We start from the raw sequence: 18455 nt of genomic DNA on the forward strand, positions 1-18455 counted from the left end.
TGATGTGATGCTATGGAAGCTTAACAAAAATCAAATCCGACCACTAGTAGTAATAGAGAAATTGTGTTAGGACTTTATTTTGTTTGTTACATTTCGTAGCACTAGATCATTACTGTATTTTACTAAACAAGAATCGTTTAATTATATGAACACCAGATCCGGGTCATTTTTGCGGAATTTAGTGGAAGTTGATAGGATAGGGGTGGGAGTTTATAAAATTATTTAAAATTTTTTTTCAACTCTTCTTTTAAAAGATTTCTTTTCAACATTTTATTATTTTTTTAAAAAAGTTTTTTTTTACATTTTATTTTTTTATTTTTTCTTCTCACCTGCAAATATCTTCTCTGTCGTTCATCTACATCATCTCGTAAACTCTGCGCCTCCGCTGCCAGCTCCTCCGAGAGCACAGCTACGAGAGACTCATCCATGTCCGAGAGGACGGACTGCCGGAGCTCGGGAGGAAGAGTTTGGATGAAAGTCGTCGGATCAAGATTTTCTCCCGCTGCAGCTTGCTGGGCAGTGTTACGAGACTAAAAAAATATTTTTATTTTTTTCTATAAATATTTGTATTTGTTATGTAACAACTTCAAGACTTTTTTCTGTAAATATTTTTATGTTAAAACTTTTTTCTATTAAGATTTGTATCTTTTTTAATATAATTTTAGGGTTAGCAAAGGTGGTTTGCCTCTCTATCAAATAAAAAACAATTTCTGAAAAAACATCATTTCATCAAAGAAGGTTTAAAAAACTAATATGCAGAAGTGATAATACAAATTGCTTTCGCTCTTTTTTCTTATATTAAAGTCTAAAAACAGCAACAGTGTTGAAAATATTAGTTAAATAAACTTTAACTGGAGGATGATTGGTGAAGATGCAACCTAACTCACTCTTTCTCTTCTTTCTTGCTCCAGGACTTCCTCCTGGATGTTGGGAGGAAGAGCAGCGAGAAACTCCGGACTCACTCCACTGTGTGAGGGTTGTCCAGTGGTGGAAGATGCTGCTACGGGCCGATGACTGGATCGAGAGAGCTGCTCTCTGGATGCGGAAAAAAATTGAAGAGATTTTGTTAAAAAACAGAAGAAAAAAAACATTTTTTTTATCAGAAAATAGTTTTTGTTGTTAAAAAATATAGTAGGTCGGGGAAAGATGGGACACCTTTTCATTCTATTTTCTCCTCCCATTTGGTAGTAAACAAAAATGAATCAATAAAATATGAAACCGCATTCTCACGACCATAGACCGTTGTTAATTGTTTAAAACATGATCAGGATATTTGGATATTACGTGCTAAAGGTGTTCCATCTTTCCCCACCCTACTCTATATTATTTTTAATAAGCTGTAGTTGTTTATGTTTCAAAGTGTTTTATTACCATCAACTTATTCAACTAGCAACACCAAATTTAATCCAATTACCTTATAACCTCTTGTCTTATATCAGCTGGTAGTGCGGCAAGAAACGAAGGGTCTACACCTTCCATGACCTGGGATGGTGCCGTGGCACTTGAAGCCGTGGCTCCTTCTTCCGTAGTGGTCGTTACCACTTCAGCTACAGATATTTAAAAAAAATATTTTAGATTTTCAAAAAAATATGCTATTTTTTTATTTAAGTATTCCTTTTGGTATACATTTTCAAGATATATACAGTAACTTTAACAAATTTTCAAATTTTTAATATTTTTAATAAATTTTTTAGAAATTTCGGAAATTACATAACTTCTGTTAAATATATATGCTAACTGCCATTGGTTTTCTGAGCATTCTGCGAAAAAAAAAAACAGAATATTTTCACAATTTCTTTACATACCTTCTGAAACAACCATCTCGTTAGCAGCAGATTGCGCAACAGCTTCATATGTTTCCATTGTAACGTCTGACTGTGGTGAAGAATTGTCCATGCCTGTTAGATTAAATCAAAGTATTTTTACGATTTTTTGAACTTTTTTACCAAAATTTTCGCTCTAAAATAAAATCAAAGTCTTAATACTTTTTGAATCTATTTATATTTAAATTTTTTTTTTTTCTTAAAATAGCTGTTTCGACATTTATTTTTTACGTATAGTGGGGTGGGGGGAGATGGGACACCTTTACCACATAATATCCAAGTATCCTGATCGTGTTTTAAACTATTAACAACGGGTTATTGGAGTCGTGAGGATATTTTTTAAAATTCTTTGAATGTTCTTTGTTTACTGATAAATGGGACGAGAAAATACGGTTAAAATGTGTCCCATCTTCCCCCACCCTACTGTACTGCTATTTTTTGGTGTCTTACACAGGTCATATTTATTGGGTAAATGAAACTCTAGTACAGTACAATATGCTGGGCAGTAATTTATATTTAGTTTGATTTCTGGTAGTTTGTAGGCTTTTTCTACATTGAAATTACCTCTGTCAGACGCAGGAACGGCCAACTGCTCTGTAGCGCCATCTGCTGAAAAAGGGGCAGCTTCTGCGACCATTGAAACAGTTTCACCTGAAAGTACATAACATGCTAAAATATTTAATACAGTTAAAAACATTTAAACAAGCTGAAAAAAAGAAAACAACACTTTAAAATTATAAAAGCAGTTTTGCTTTGTTTGTGTTTAGACATGACTTTTAACAGCAGTTTCTCCAACCCAGAGGTCTTTAATGGTTAGTCTAAATTGTTAGTCATATATAAAATAGAAAAAAAAATAATCACTCACAAAGTCACACATGTGGTAACTTATAAATGGGCACGACGGGGGTAAATAAACACTTAAGTTATAACAAGTGTCGTTACCTTGCCATGCGACAATAAATAAGTTACATTCTATCATTTGTTATATATAAAAAAGAAGCAAATATATTCTTTTTTACTCTAAATAAATATATTTCAAGTTTTGATTTTCAAAGATATTCAAAATGGAATATATTTTTTCAAGTCGAATATATGTTCGCTAAACATATTTTTCAGTTTTTTTTTTAAATAACCAAAATGAATTTTTACCTTGAGCGTCAGATGCAGAACGAGCGGTTGCTGGAACATCTTCACTTGCTCCTATGGCTTGTTGGAGACTGAAACTTAACCCTTCAAGCTGGCCACTAACTGCCAGTAGCGAGGAGCTAGCTTGCTGCAGTGCATTGATGGCTGGCGCTCTCTCAGTTGCTTAGGTAGGAAAGAAGGATTAGCAAAAAAGAAAAAAGGCATTTGAGAGAATCGAAAAAAAGGCTGGAAAGTGCTTGAAGAGAGAGCTGAAGACAGTAGAGTCAGTAGGCTACACAGTTATCTCCAACGCAACGAGAATAATGTCGCAAAACTGCATAACCTACTACCTCATAATATCGACAACTATAGTTCTTAAAAAAACGAAAAAATATAATCTGGAACTTTTCTTCCTAAAAAAATTCTGCTTTAAAAATTTAGTAGAAATATCCTTTTCTTGGTTGAAAGTAAACCATGCAAGTAAGCTAGTGGGCTATACAGTTATCTCCTGGTTCATATAATCAACTGATATAACCTACTACCTCAACTTGAATCAGTTCATAGTACTTTACATATAGAAATACAAGAACATCAACTCTATGTGGGTGAGGTCCTTGGAATTTGTCAGATTCGTCCCATATTACCCCATGTTGAAAGTGATAGACACACTGCAGAGGTTAGAAGGTCATGGTGTATCTCCAATGCAGTATTATGTGCAACAACATAACCTACTACCTCAACAGCAGGTGTACCTCAGGATACTTAACAATAAAGGCATATTGGAAAAGTTGGTATTATTTACTTTTTTGGGAACATATTTGGAAAAGATTGCTTGATTTAAAAGTTTTTTGAGATTACCAATAAATTTTGGAAAAAACTTGAAAAAGCTCAATTCTTTTTTAAAACGCAGTGAAATTTAAAAAATTAGTAAAAATTTGCCAAGTTAGTGAAATTACCACTAATTAGTCAAAAAACCACAATACTGTATGGTTTTTCTTTCATAAAAGAAAACTAACATAAGAATATTCTGCTGGAAATCCCAGGTTGAAAGTTCAAGGCACTTACGAGATGGTGGAATGTGCAGTTACCTCCTCTGGCTCATTTAACGAGCAAAAACTACAGAATCCACTACCTCAGCAAGATGCCATGGAATTTGTGGGAGCTGATGATAGAAACACGAAGCCACAAAGGCAGAAGGTTACACAGTATCTCCTGTGCTCCACTCAGTATAAAAGGGAGGCTATAACTGCATAACCTACTACCTCATTGTGGTCACGGCCTTGTTGTTTCGGTGGTCTTTCTTATGTTGGTTGGTTAAGCGGTTAAGACTTACTTGAAGATACAGAAGGAGAGTCAGGCCGTGTAGCAACTGGTGTGTTGGATGGGGTGGCTATGGATGGTGAACTACTGGTAGTAACCTGTGTTTGTTTTCAATTAGTTAAGGTTGAATATATTGATAGTGTGATTTACTTGTTCCGCAGGAGTGTTTTCAACAACCTCCTCTTTCTTTTGTTTCTTTGCTTTCTCTTTCTCTTCTCGCTCTTTCTTTTTCTGCTCCTCTTCTTTTTGCTTCTCCTCTTTCTCTTTCTTTCTCTTCTCTTTGCGCTCCGAGAGCTCCTCATCCCTCACATCGAGGACATGCTTCACTATCTCATCCTTGATGACTGCGGAAAAAAGAGAAGAAAGATTAGAAAAAATATCATATCTGTGACTACACAGTTACTTTGAATCTATATGAAAAAAATTATTAGAAAAGTGTTATCCAAATACAATGTAAAAACTAAAGTAAAAAAAAGAAAAAAACACATAAAGAACAATAAATAAATTAAAAGATCAATTAGAAAAGGTATTATCCAAATACAAAAAAAAAAATAACACAAAAAATACAAAATTAGTAATAATTTCTTTTTAAATGGAAAATTAGAATTTTTCACACTAAAAAAGTCGTTAATTTTGTTCATAAAATGTAATTCATGTGAAACATTCACCCGTGATGCAATCATAAAGACTTTGTGAGTCAAGCACACAACTTTCTTCCACCCAACGGGCAAGAGAAGAAGGCACGTTATCAGGGACGAGAGAAGCAGAATGGTTTGCCATAACCCCACTTTGCTGTTGAAACATACTATCCTGTGTTGTGAAGTAAAAAACAGAATTAGGAAGCAATTTTTTGGGGGTATAGTAGGGTGGGGGTGGGAGACTTTTTACACAATATCCAAATATCCTAATCGTGTTTTAAACAATTAACAGCAGTTTGTGGCAGTAGTACAGATAATTCTTTGAGTGCTCTTTGTTTGCTACCAAATTGGACACGAAAATAGAATTTAAAGGTTATCCATCTTCCCCCACCCTACTATGTATAAAATAAAAAAAATCATTAAAAAAATTATTTTGAGGCCAAAAAAATGTTGCTACTTTGTGAAGGAATGAGTGAACGGAAAATTACCAGGAAAATAACGTCAATGATATCAGTGGGGGTGTAGTTTGCGTCATCTGTGTTGACAATAAGCTGGGCACGTCCGCCACCTTCCGTGTACAATGAATTTGAGACTTGTAAGATATCTTGTGCAACTGTGGGTCCAAGAAGTCTAACAGTAGAAAGAAAATCATTTAAGAGAAAAATATTTTATACAAAAGCTAGAACTATTTTTCAGCTTAAAAATAGATTCAATTATTATATTGTTGTATAGCGGGGTGGGGTAAGATGGGACACCTTAAGCACATCATATTGAAATATCCTGATTGTGTTTTAAACAATTACTAACGGTATATGGGAGTCGTGAGGGTATGGTTTTGTAAATCTGTTCTTTGTTTACTACCAAATGGGACGAGAAAATATAGGTAAAAGGCGTCCCATCTTTTCCCACCTATAACTTAAAACAACATGACAAACTGAAGTTAGGTCAGTTTTATAAATTTTGGTAGAATGGGGGAGTACTACTCCAATACTAGTTTTAAAGATGTATTCCAAAGTATCTAAGTGTAATCTTTTCCCACCTATAACTTAAAACAACATGACAAACTGAAGTTAGGTCAGTTTTATAAATTTTGGTAGAATGGGGGAGTACTACTCCAACACTAGTTTTAAAGATGTATTCCAAAGTATTTAAGTGTAATATTATAAAGTCGTAATGACAAATTGATGTATCGGGGTAATAGGCCAAATTAGACCTCAGGTTTAATGGCTTGCTATGCTAAAGGACCATACTGACATACAATAAAATAACAGGTGTATACAAAGTACTGGAATAATAGTATATACAAAGTACTAGAATATTAGTGTATACAAAGTACTAGGACATTACTTCTTCTTACCTCTGCAGCACTAACGGTGCATTCCTTGGTTGCCTGCCACCAGTATAATGTAGATGTATGGTGTGGTTGGACTCCTGTTGGTTTATTAACTGTTGTTGTTGGGCAGTGGAGAGGTTGCCTGCACGCGACACCTGGTGTGTCCAGCCATCCGCCACATTACGTGTACCACTCGCAACGCTGGCAAAGCTCTGAGAGAAGCCCTGTCTTGGTATGGAGATTGGACCGCCACTGTCAGTGATCTGGGCGTGGTTGGCGTGCCGGACTAACAGAGGATGGCAGAGAGCGATCATCCCAGGAGGAGGGGGAATGCTACGTGCTGGAAGAAGATGAGAGGATTAAAAAAAATAAAAATAAAAAATAATATTTTGCAAAAAATGAAAGAATGAATCAGATTACGATTTTTTAGCAATAAAAAGTGAAGAATGGATTTAGAATTGGAGATTTCAATTTTATACTATTGTATAAGTGTAAGGTCCTACAGTAACCTAAGTAATTTTAGCAGAGGGTTGGCCCGCCGCCCATTTGCTATACAGATATGGTTGAAGAGTACACTTTAAAAAAAAAGATTATGAAATCATTGCAAATGTAAGTTTGAATTACTGGTTCCTGTATGCACTAACATTCAAAAACTTACAAAAAAAATTACAACATTTTGCCAATTTATTTTTAAAAAAAGAAGAAATTTAAAAAAAAAATAGCAAAATTTTGCTAATTTATTTTTTTTTTAAAATGCAAAATTTGGCAATTTATATTTAAAAACATGAGAATTTTTTTAAGTTACTAGTATTGTTGTTGTCTCTGTTATCATCATGTACTACAAGGGGTAGTGTTAATCTTCTACCTGGGCCATCATGCATGGGTATAAGTTGGTTTGGTAACCGACCACCAGGCATGCCTAGAAAGGAAAATATTTCTGTATGATTATGGATGTATTATACTCAAATTTAAGTTTTGGGACGACTTTTTTGATTAAACATATGAAGTTTTTAATGCAATTTACTTTTGTAAAGGGGAGAAAATTTTAAACATTCTTCACAATTTCTTTAAACATATGCCGTTTTTAATGTAATTTACTTTTGGAAGGCGAGACAATTTTAAACATAGAAAATGTCCACAATTTCTTATATAGAAGTAAATGCTTTTAATAAATTTCAAAATCCATGTGTCACACCCTTACCATGTATATAGTAGGGTGGGGAAAGACGGGACACCTTTAGAATAGAATATCCAAATATCCGAATTGTGTTTTAAACAGTTTACAACGGTCTATGTGAGTTGTGAGGATACGGTTTTATAATTCTGTGAATCTTCCTGTTTACCTCCAAATGGGACTATAAAAGACAATGAAAAGCCGCCCCATCTTCCCCACCCTACTTTAAATTGTCAAAAAATTATTGGACTGGTTTAGAGAAAAATACAATAAAACACGTACTTCCAAATATATCTTCCATTTGAATGAAAAGATCCATATCTTGGTGGTCGCCATGCATGAAGTCGTACACGAATGTTTCATAATCAACATCTTCCCCAAATTCTGTTGATGAAAAACACCCTGTAAGTCAACCCGCTATCTTGAAAGGAATTTCCAAATATTGTAAAAAAAAGATTTTATTTTTGTTATTCCACTGATTTAGACTAGCAGATTTCAAACTACTGTAAAAAAAGTTTTTTTTTATTTAGGTATTTTAGTCAATGCTAAATGGGGGAATTTTTTCCACATACTGTAAAAAAAGAAAAAAATCCAATATTTTAAATTAGCAGTTTACAATTTTGAAGTTTTACCCCAAAATATTACCCACCAAAAAATTAAATAAAGAAAAATATTTGTTCACTGCTGTGGCATAGTAACTGAAGGATACTAGGTTCAATGCTCAATACTGGTAAATATACAACCCAAAGGCAAAACATCTAACGAACATTTGGGTTATAACACCACGACTGTAATAGGCCAACTTCAGCCTAAATATCTTTCTCCATGGAGTGACTTGCTGTGGGATCTCACCCACTTAGAACAATAGAGATACGAACCTTCAATAACCTCGTCTTCATCCATTTCCTGGTTATCCATTTCTGAACCATCATCCTCTATTTCATCCTAGGAAAAAAAAATTAAAAAAAAAATTGAACTAAAAAAATGATGCAAATTTGCCGTTTACGCTACACTTACAAAAGCATCCACAAAAACTACTCTTAGAAAACAGAAATTGGTCGCAAACTTTTTATAAATATAATAAAGGCATTGACAAACTTTTATAAGTTTTTCATATTTAAGTTAAAAATTCACATAAAATGTATAAATGCCAAAAAAAATATAAATTCTACAAAGACAAATGCAAAATATCGCAAAGGGTACAGTCCAGAGCGTTTTAAATTTTTAAATTAAAACATTACGTCTTGATCATCGTCGTCGTCGTCATCGTCTTCATCTTGCTCGCTGTCGGTTGATTCATCCCCATTGATGGTGTCATCCGCAATGTCATCCTCCACTCTCTCATCCTCGTCCACGGCTACAGTGTCTAGAACATTAAACATCCAGATCAAATCTCAGTTTATTAAAATTTTACCCGCAAACTTTTTCTTTTTTCTATGGGTGAGGTTTTACAGCGTGGCATCGGCGGTTGGTTTTGGATAGATTTGTCATTACTACAAATCGTAGGCAACAAGAATAGCTTTTAAATTTCTATTATAGCTGTCCGTGTATTTTGTGGGGATTATTGCGTTAAATCTTAATATTTTACACATAAACATTAAAAACAGTCAAAAAGTAAGTACATGGTATTACATACAGTTTATTTTTTATTAAATTTACCCGTTAAACGATATTATTTTTATCATCTCTCATATTTATTTGTTCTTTGGAGTAGGATTTTAATAATTTTTTAAATTTTTATTTAAAATATTTTTTTATTCATCAAAATTTTTTTATAAAATGTTTAAATTTTTACCCCCATCATTTTCGTCATGATCTTGTTCGATCCTGGATGCTGCAATCTCCTCTTCATCCTCTCTCATAAAGACATCCTGTCTGTGGCCAGGCTGCATCTCCGCTGCAAGAGCAAAAAAAAGTAAAAAAAATAAAAAAAATTAATAGTAAAAAAAAAAAATAAATAACTGAGATTTTTAAACAAAACTTATAAGCAAAAAAATTAGAAATGTTAAAAAAAGTTGCTTTTTTTTTCAAATTGTCAAAGAAAGATAACAATTTGACTTACAAGCATCAAGATACTGAAGATCTGACTCTTGGCTGACATCATCTGGGTTTAAAACGTCCATGTATTCATCTGACAGGTTATCTAGGATGAAGTGGTATTGTTACATGTATAAAAAGGATAATATACAGTGAGTTGGAGGAAAATTGGACACCTTTTCATCATATTTTTTCGTCCCATTTGGTAGTAAACAAAAAACATTTAATGAATTATAAAACCATATTCCCACGACTCCCATAGACCGTTGTTAATGGTTTAAGCACAATCAGGATATTTTAATATTATGTTGTGCTCAAGGTGTCCCGTTTTACCCCACCCTACTATAATACTGAAACACCCAATTTTTGTTGTACCAAAATTTGTCTGCCATCTAGCAAGACAATATCAGAGTAAATTAAAAAATAGTTTTTCACTAGATGGTGTATTTCTAATATTGCGCCAAGAATCAACTTTGGCTAAGCAGTTTCCTGGGCATCAGACACATTACTAAAATCGAATTTAATTTTTTTAAATATGGCTAAAAATAACTGAACCAAGGCCTTAGCTGTAACAATATAAGTAAAAAATACAAAAAAATACTAAAAATTAAAAAAAAATAAGAAATTTTCCTAAAAAAATTAAAAGTTACAGTAAAAAAAACTTAGCCTACCATCATCTGCAGCTAGAAGAGTGGCAACCGTTGAAAGGTGACATTCGCCATCATTGTTGCCACTATTTAACCATTCCTGAAGAGAATTCTGGAGAAAAAAAAGGATTTTTGTAACTATTATTTAAAAAAAATAATGTATGGAAAAAATACTGTAACCAACTTTTACCTAGCTATAATTGCTTGAAAACAACTTTATTGTTTATGTATTCCATTGTTACGGCTAAAAACAGAACCTGTGCGTCATTGGAACCGACAATGGTCAAGTTTACAGCCTGCTTTTTTTTACTTTTTTTTCAAAACACGTTTGTGACATTTTTATTGGTAATTATAGTTTAATATCAATAGTTAAAATACAAAGACAAACGATTTCTTCTAGGTTAAAAATCTAACTCTGGGGAAAAAGTCTCATGGCATGCCTTGTTTTAGAAGCTAACCCAAATAAAACACATTTTCACAGAATACCAAAAAATGTTACAACTTATGACAGCAGCCAGTGGCGCACCCAGGGTGGTTTAGGGTGTCGGGCCCCCCATTTAAACCCCAAAAATTTAATTAAAAAAAAAAAAATTAAATTTTTTGATTAAAACCCTCCGTTATTTTTGTCTGGCTGCGCCACTGGCAACAGTCATAAAACAAGAAACAGAAATCGGACTTGCTCTGATACTCACTGAAGTAATTTCTGCACTTGCTTGTCTATCCTGCACTTGCTCACTTCTGGCTTGTGAGGTTTCTTCTTCTGTTGTTGTCTTCTTGCTTTCACTTTGTTGTGCTTTGTTGCTGTAGAGACTTGTGTAGCGGGTGAGAATCTGTTGAAATATTTTTAATTGAATGATTTATAAAAAAACTGGGCTATGTTACCAGTCGCTTTCATAGAATTTAGTATATAGATTGAACATTGAGTTTTTGCATTAGACAATACTAAGCAAATAGGACAAACTACCTCCCTAGACTTGTGTGTGTGTAGTGTAGCGGGTGAGAATCTGTTGTTTTTTGTTGAAAAATTTATACTAAAAAAGGAGCTATTTTACTAGTCATTTATTTAGAATTCAGAAAAAAGATTATACACTGAGTTTTACATTAAACAATACTAAGCAAATAGGAAAAATTATAATCACATTTAACTAAAATGAAATTCATGAAAAATTTGTTTCATCTATTTAGATTTTAGTCCATACTTTAGCTACTTAAGTTTTTACATTAGACGATACTAAGAAAATAGAACAAATACCTCTAAAGGACGTAATGCTGCGTTCACGGTGTCTGCCATTTCAGATGAGCCTAGATCAATATAATGCGTGATTTTTGCCAAATCTGTGGTGAGGCCGCGCCGTACCATGAGCCGCGGCACCACACTTTGAGACTGGTCAACGTTAGGCTCAGGAAGTTGGTTTCTTGCCAGGGTACGACGAGGCTGTTGTGGGTTTGTACGCGTGCATTCGATGATCGTGCTGCGGATATGAGCAGTTGTGATGTCATAATGAAATATTTTATAATTTTATAAAAAAAAATGGAAAAATTTAACCCATAGAAAAAATGTCAAATCTTTTTTTTGAATTTAAAAATGATTTTAAATAAAAGTAGTAATAAAATCACAATAGCATATACTAGCAGCAACAGACGACTACGACTTTCATATTTATTAGCAAACATATTTTACCAACTTACGTTACTATTTCAAGCAAAGCTCTGAGCCTCTTGTGCTTCTGGGGCGACTCTGGTGTGTGCACGGTGCGCGATATCGCCGATTTAAGTTCTGACACAAGTGCCACGTGTGGGTCGTGACCCGGTAGGGTGGACGTGCCTGATGGGTGTTGGAGTTGGCAAGCTGCCAAGCAAGCGAGAAGAACACGGGACAGGGCAGGACAGTCTTTATCCCAATTTGAAGGCTTTGATTCTCCCTGAAAATGCAAAAAAAATTAGGAAAAATACTTTTAAATTAGGAAAAATATATTTTTAAGTTAATAAAAAACTTTTAAATTAGGAAAAATACTTTTAAATATGAAAAACACTTTACAAGTACGAAAATACTTTTAAATTAGAAAAAAATATTTTTAAATTGGGAAAAATACTTTTAGATTAGGAAAACATATTTTAAATTTGGATAAATATATTTAAAAATAGAAAAACAGATACCGGCAAGTTACATTGTAATGATTTATTAAAACTTAACCAAAAATCTTTTTTAATTTATTTTTATTTTTGTGCTAACCTGGCTTCCTGTGGCTTCAGCTGCTGTGTTGGTTGGTGGCACGGCTTGTGAAGTCGTGGCTCCTATTGGTGGCGTCGGTGCCACGGCTTCTTCAGTACGTGGGGTCAGAAGGTTGTCAAGAATGAAAGACAGACAAGAACAATCCTGCGAAGTTGGAGGTTTAAATATACATTATATAATATTTTATGTGTTGTATTTTATATAGTAGGGTAGGGGAATATGGGACATCTTTTCAGTGGACTTTCTTGTCTCATTTGGTAGTAAACTAGGAACATTCAAAGAAATATAAAAACATATCCTCACAACCAGTATAGACCATTGTTTAAAACAAGATCAGGGTATTTAGATATGATGTGCCAAAGGTGTCCCGTCTCCCCCACCCTACTATACAGTTAGTTGAATCAAGCATAATACATCAGTCAAATTTATGATGGTTTTTTAAACAATTTACTCTAATATTGTTACCAAAAAAATCAAACGAGTACCTTATACCAAAAAAGAAAAAAAAACTCAAAAGTTCTCTATACCAAAAAAAACACATACAATTCAGACAGTTTACTTTAATATTGTTACGAAAGAAATCAAAAAATTCCTTATGCCAAAAAGAAACAAAATCAAAAGGGTTCTTTATACCAAAAAAAAACATAAAATTAAAAAAAAATCTTGTAAACGCATATATTAAAATAATAGAGAAATCAATTTAAAAAAATATTTAAAAAAATAGCCAATGTTACCTGAGTGACAATAGGCGTCATATTTGCTTTGTATTGATGGTTGGCAAGCAGGTAGGCACACGATGGGTACGACTTCACTAACTCAGCAAGCAGTCTTAATATGGCTGACTTAGTAACCAGGGGTTTGCCTATTTGGGTAAAAAAAGAATTTTAAATTTTGTGTTGATTTGGTGCTTTGAAAGAATGTAAACCGGTAATTTTAAGTGAGATTGGGTGTAGGTTATTTGGGAAATTAAGACTGTAATTAAAATTATTGAAAATTGCTTTTGTTAAGGTATAGTGTGATAAAATTACTGTAAATGTGAATAGTATAGTAGGGTGGGGGAGAATGGGACACCTTATGCACATAATATCTAAACATCGTGATCATGTTTTAAACTGTAAACAACGGTTTATGAAAGTCGTGAGAATACGGTTTTATAATTCTTTGAGTGTTTTTTGTTTACTACCAAATGGGATGAGAAAATGAATAAAAAGGCGTCCCATCTTCCCCCACCCTAATATATTACTTGTGCTACTATTATTATGTAGGGAAACAATTAGTGTCGTTTTCCCGCTACACAAGATTGCATTCATTCAATAGGCGAGAATAAACACTGTTTTAAGTCACCTTCCATGCTGGTTTTTGGGTCATGGTCAGATTTTTTGGCACCCTCCTCACTTTTTACTTGCGTCTTCTCCCCAAAAGAATGCTCCGATTGCAAAATCTGATGCAGATTCAGTTCTTCATTATCTTTAGATGCGGAAGTACTTGCATCCAACTAATAAAGAATAAACAAGGTTTAATAATATACTGATCAATGCATATCAATCAATTATTAAATACCTTCACTGAAGTACTGGGGTTTCTTTGATCTGCACCTGCTAGAAACACAAACTTTAAAAATTCTAATTTTCTATTCTTATATTTTTTTTAAATTGTTATTTTTTAAAATTATATTATTTTATTCTCAAACTTTTTAAAAGTGTTACTTTTTAAAATTATACACAATACGTTAAGGCATACTAAATGTATAGTTTTTTTTAACGTTATAGCCTATAAAAGTTTACCATTTTTACAAAATTATAAACAAATTTTCAATTATATAGATTATACACACTAGAAATTAAAATAGCTTAATTTTTTATTTTTTAGTAAAAACTTTATTAAAATTATTGAATGAAAAAGCACTTTACCAAAATTGTGCAATTAAATTTTTAAAGTAATTAAAGTAATTAACTCAATGTCTTTCTACCTTCAGAACCAAAATCATCAGTAGCAACAAGAGCATCTAGAAGTAATTTCAATGTTTCCACCACAACAGGTGGTAAATGTAAGGATGGTTGAGCTTGTTGGGTTCTCTTAGATTGGCTGATGATTTGAACACCTGTAGAACTCACTAAGTTGTCTTCTTCTGTTTCCACGTCTGTTTTAAATTAATGTTGTGTTTTTTATTATAAGGTACAAAGAGAAAGTTTCACTGTTTTGATTAAATTTGGGCATGTCTTTTTTTATTTTAATGAAATTGGTGGATATATATTTTAAATCCGGACTTATTTTTTAATTATGAAGTGCATAGGCAAAAGTTTCGCTGTTTAAAGTTTTAATTAAATTTGGGAAGATATATACATTTTAATTTTTATAAAATTGGTACAATATTTTTTTAATTCATAATAAAACTTCGTCATTTTTTTAAGGCAAAAACATTTTTAATTTGGAAGAGGACCTGGGATAATATTGCAAAAGTAAAACTCTTAAGGTGGCTGTACACAGTATCCGGCATGCGAATTCGGTTGCGAAGTCGTATGCAAACCCATTACCGAATTCCACATGCGGTATCGAAAACCGGACAAAACAGATAAAACGGACGAATTCCGGATGCTGTGTACAGCCACCTTAAGGCAAAAATATTTAAGGTTGACCCATATTTTTTAAGTGACACGTAACATTATATTAGATCATATAGATATTTTTTTAAAAGTTTTGTGAGAATTTTATAAATATTTGTGAACTTTACTTTTTTTTCAGACCAAGACCTAAAAATAACAATCCAAATTAAGTTTCATGTGTAAAGATTAGATCAAATGCCGTGTGTGTGGATTATGATAAACTAAAGGTAAAGCAGAAAAATCGATGAATTATTCAATGACATTTAAAATATTAAATTAATAATTTAGAAATAGAGGCATGTGAACTTTAGTTCATATTGTATAGTTAGACCACTGGCTTATGGTGTGCGTAACACTTATAATAATTTTTTTAAACAAAAATTTTTAGTTTAAACAAAAATTAAAAAAAAATAATTTTGTGAACTACACTATTTTTTAAATCAGTAAGATATAAGATTTATGTATGAAAAAAATAGCTAAAGTCTTGAAAATGTTAAGAACCTCTGGGTTCTATAGTGAGGCAAGGGAATTGATAGTTAGATGGTCATAGTAGCTGAACATGACATTTTAACTTTTAAACAGGGGTGACCAATGACCACATGTTTTATCACCACAATTTAAGCAGTATAGGGCGTTTACTGTGTGTTGATTGTACATACAAACAAGCAGTGCCAAAGTATAATGCATTCACCATATTTATCTATGCTTGACTAGTTATAGTCTATTTTATAAATGTCCGCCAAAATTTTTCTAAAAAATTAATAAAAAACATCATTGAAAATTTAATAAAAAAACGTTACAAACAAAAAAATCAAGGCCATTAAAAATTTTTTTGTATGACTTTTCTAGAGATAACCTTACTTCTGCTGGTAAGAGAAGGAAGAACAATCTTCATATTCTTCTTGCACGCCTCCGAGAACAGGTCTGGATGTTGGCAGGCAGCCGGAGCCAGAGCTCTGAGCACATAGTGGAGCTCCCTGGCACCAACGCTGCCGGATGTCACGCCACAACTTGCGTTTCCTGCCCCACTTACAGTGATATCATGGATTGCCTGCGGATCAATACAACATGAGAAATGATGTTTTAATAAAAGTCAATTTAAAAAAAAATTAAAAAAAAATTGAAATTTGATCAAAACTTTCAAATGTGGTGAATTTAAAAAAATAGAAATTTAGAAACATAGAAAATTGGAAAAAAAGTATTTTTCTACTGATTTTTAGTTAATACTGTATTTCGTGCTTGTATTGTGAATTAAGGCCAGTTAAGTATAAATTTTAAAAAAAAATTACCGTTTAGACATGAAGTTATCCTCACATTTTACCACTATTTCAATAAAACATTACAACGTAGAACAGTAAAAAATAAGAGCCTTGTGTTTCGAGACCTGTAAAAATGTACCAAGTCACCAAAAATGTAACACCCACCTTATCCATTGAGTATTTTAATGTAGCATCCTCTTCTAGTATATGTCGTAACAGCAGTGTAGCAAGGGAGGCAAATCCCACAAAACCGTGTTTAAATTTAAGTCTCAGAAGCGCTGCAGGGCCACCAAGTTCAGCGAACATTAGAGCACGTAGGTGACCGCCCTCTATACCATTACGAGTTAATCTGTATGAAGTGGAGAAATAAGTGTCGTAGCATTGTGGCAATTTTTTGTTTTTGTTTTTTTTAAGTATAGTAGGGTGGAGGAAGACGGGACACCTTTTAGCACATAATATATAAATATTCTGATCGTGTTTTAAACAATTAACAACGGTTTACGAGAGTCGTGAGGATACGGTTTTCTAATTCTTTGTATGTTCTTTGTTTACAAAATGGGACGAGAAAATAGAACAAAAAGGTATCCCATCTTTTCCCACCCTACTGTATAATGCATTAGCTAAATTAAACAAAAATTAATGACATATGATATTTTGATGTTCATGGTGTTTCAGTTTATGTGTATTTTTATTTTTTGATACCATTTAAATAACTGTGTTATGAAGAGTGGTCATACTAATGTCTATGTTATAGTTTGGTGGGGAAGTCCTTAAACAGGGCAAGTGTTATGTTTCATACACCTCGTACCTGCTTATGAGTTACCATGTATGTAACTTTGTGCTATTGTTGTCAAGTGTCTTACCCAAGGACAAATACGCCCACAACGGTGGCAGCAATGACCACATTTTTTGGATAAAATTTAAATAAATTTTAACAAATCAAGTAATTTTGAATAAAAACACTCTAAACTTTTTAAAATCAGGTAATTTTAAATAAAAACACTCTAAACTTTTTAAAATCAAGTAATTTTGAATAAAAACACTCTAAACTTTTAAAATCAAATAATTTTGAATAAAAACACTCTAAACTTTTAAAATCAAGTAATTTTGAATAAAAACACTCTAAACTTTTAAAATCAAGTAATTTTGAATAAAAACCTTCTAAACTTACCTTAAAAGTAATCTCATAGACGAATGTAATGTATCGGCATCTACAGGCAGACATACAAAGGCAGTACATGAGTGAACCAGCTTATCTGCATCAACTGGACTCAACCGGATAAAACCGGAAAAACTTTCCTCAGAGCTGGTTGGAACCGGTTCTGCAGCTTTTCCATTGTTGTCTGTTTCCATGGTTTCTTCTGAAAAATGTTTAGCTATAATTTGAGAACTTTGTTTGTTTTTTTAAATTAAGTTATAATTTTAAAATTTATTTATAATTTTGAAAATGTGTTTTTTTACACACAAGCGATATTAGAATTTGGCAATGTTTTTTACATTTGGTTTATTTTAGATTTTTAGATTTTTTTATTAATACAACAAAATAGAAATAAGATTTAATGTGCGGGCTAAAAAAATCATATAAATGGAAAATAGCATGCCTTGCCTGTAAGAAAAATTAAAATGAGATACCAGGTGTCTAAATGCACTCTGACAACCAATGGGTTAATACATCAACATACACTAGGAAAAAAACTAGTGCTAAACAATTAACATGGAGCAGGGTGGGGGAAGATGGGACACCTTTCATTCTATTTTCTCCTCCCATTTGGTAGTAAACAAAGAACATTTCAAGAATTATCAAACTATATCATTACGACTTCCTTAGACCGTTGTTAATTGTTTAAAACATGATCAGGATATTTTGGGTATTGTGTGCGAAAGGTGTCCCATCTACCCGCACCCTACTGTATCTAAAAACTTTAAACAGAAAAGCAGAGGTAAACAGTTAAGTTTCCAAAAATCAGCTGAAAAATTTTACCTTCAGATTTTGATTTTTTATTTGAATCTTTGTCAGTGAGAGAACTGTCTTTAACATAAGTTGCCATTATCGGTCTTCTGTTGCCAGATTCCTCATTAAACTGGATGAGCTGTAGAAAATTAATCGTGTACCTTCGCCTGCCAGCAGTGAACCTTTCAAATATAAAGTTTTGTGAGAAATTTATGAATATTTTTAAAAGGGTAATTATTTAGAGGGGTTTGAGGTTCTACATCGTGGCAAAAGGAATTGGGATTAAGGACAGAGTTGGCCCATTACTTAAAA

General features: G+C 32.8%; 1 protein-coding gene across 2 annotated transcripts in view; it reads right to left on the reverse strand.

Moving 5' to 3' along the window:
- LOC149736529 (E3 ubiquitin-protein ligase HUWE1-like) overlaps window positions 1-18455 on the reverse strand; it is a 61216-nt gene that overhangs the window by 11989 nt on the left and 30772 nt on the right. The window contains exons 41-70 of one of the 2 annotated variants that reach the window (XM_089877114.1): window positions 18174-18325; window positions 17364-17553; window positions 16358-16541; window positions 15795-15984; window positions 14300-14470; window positions 13891-13928; window positions 13675-13825; window positions 13065-13192; window positions 12331-12474; window positions 11787-12019; window positions 11350-11569; window positions 10790-10927; window positions 10122-10209; window positions 9476-9556; window positions 9209-9310; window positions 8655-8779; window positions 8292-8358; window positions 7696-7797; window positions 7105-7158; window positions 6264-6579; window positions 5395-5536; window positions 4937-5078; window positions 4419-4612; window positions 4282-4366; window positions 2973-3131; window positions 2388-2474; window positions 1806-1898; window positions 1415-1547; window positions 888-1035; window positions 330-530 (exon numbers count right to left, since the gene is read on the reverse strand). In XM_089877114.1, the coding sequence (XP_089733240.1) occupies window positions 330-530; window positions 888-1035; window positions 1415-1547; window positions 1806-1898; window positions 2388-2474; window positions 2973-3131; window positions 4282-4366; window positions 4419-4612; window positions 4937-5078; window positions 5395-5536; window positions 6264-6579; window positions 7105-7158; window positions 7696-7797; window positions 8292-8358; window positions 8655-8779; window positions 9209-9310; window positions 9476-9556; window positions 10122-10209; window positions 10790-10927; window positions 11350-11569; window positions 11787-12019; window positions 12331-12474; window positions 13065-13192; window positions 13675-13825; window positions 13891-13928; window positions 14300-14470; window positions 15795-15984; window positions 16358-16541; window positions 17364-17553; window positions 18174-18325 (4258 nt within the window). Of the gene's footprint in view, window positions 1-329; window positions 531-887; window positions 1036-1414; window positions 1548-1805; window positions 1899-2387; window positions 2475-2972; window positions 3132-4281; window positions 4367-4418; window positions 4613-4936; window positions 5079-5394; window positions 5537-6263; window positions 6580-7044; window positions 7159-7695; window positions 7798-8291; window positions 8359-8654; window positions 8780-9208; window positions 9311-9475; window positions 9557-10121; window positions 10210-10789; window positions 10928-11349; window positions 11570-11786; window positions 12020-12330; window positions 12475-13064; window positions 13193-13674; window positions 13826-13890; window positions 13929-14299; window positions 14471-15794; window positions 15985-16357; window positions 16542-17363; window positions 17554-18173; window positions 18326-18455 lie in introns of both variants that reach the window. The other variant, XM_089877113.1, reaches the window with a different exon arrangement.

Source organism: Ciona robusta, chromosome 4 (assembly GCF_009617815.1).
Source record: "Ciona robusta chromosome 4, ASM961781v2".
Classification (NCBI taxonomy): Eukaryota; Metazoa; Chordata; class Ascidiacea; order Phlebobranchia; family Cionidae; genus Ciona; species Ciona robusta.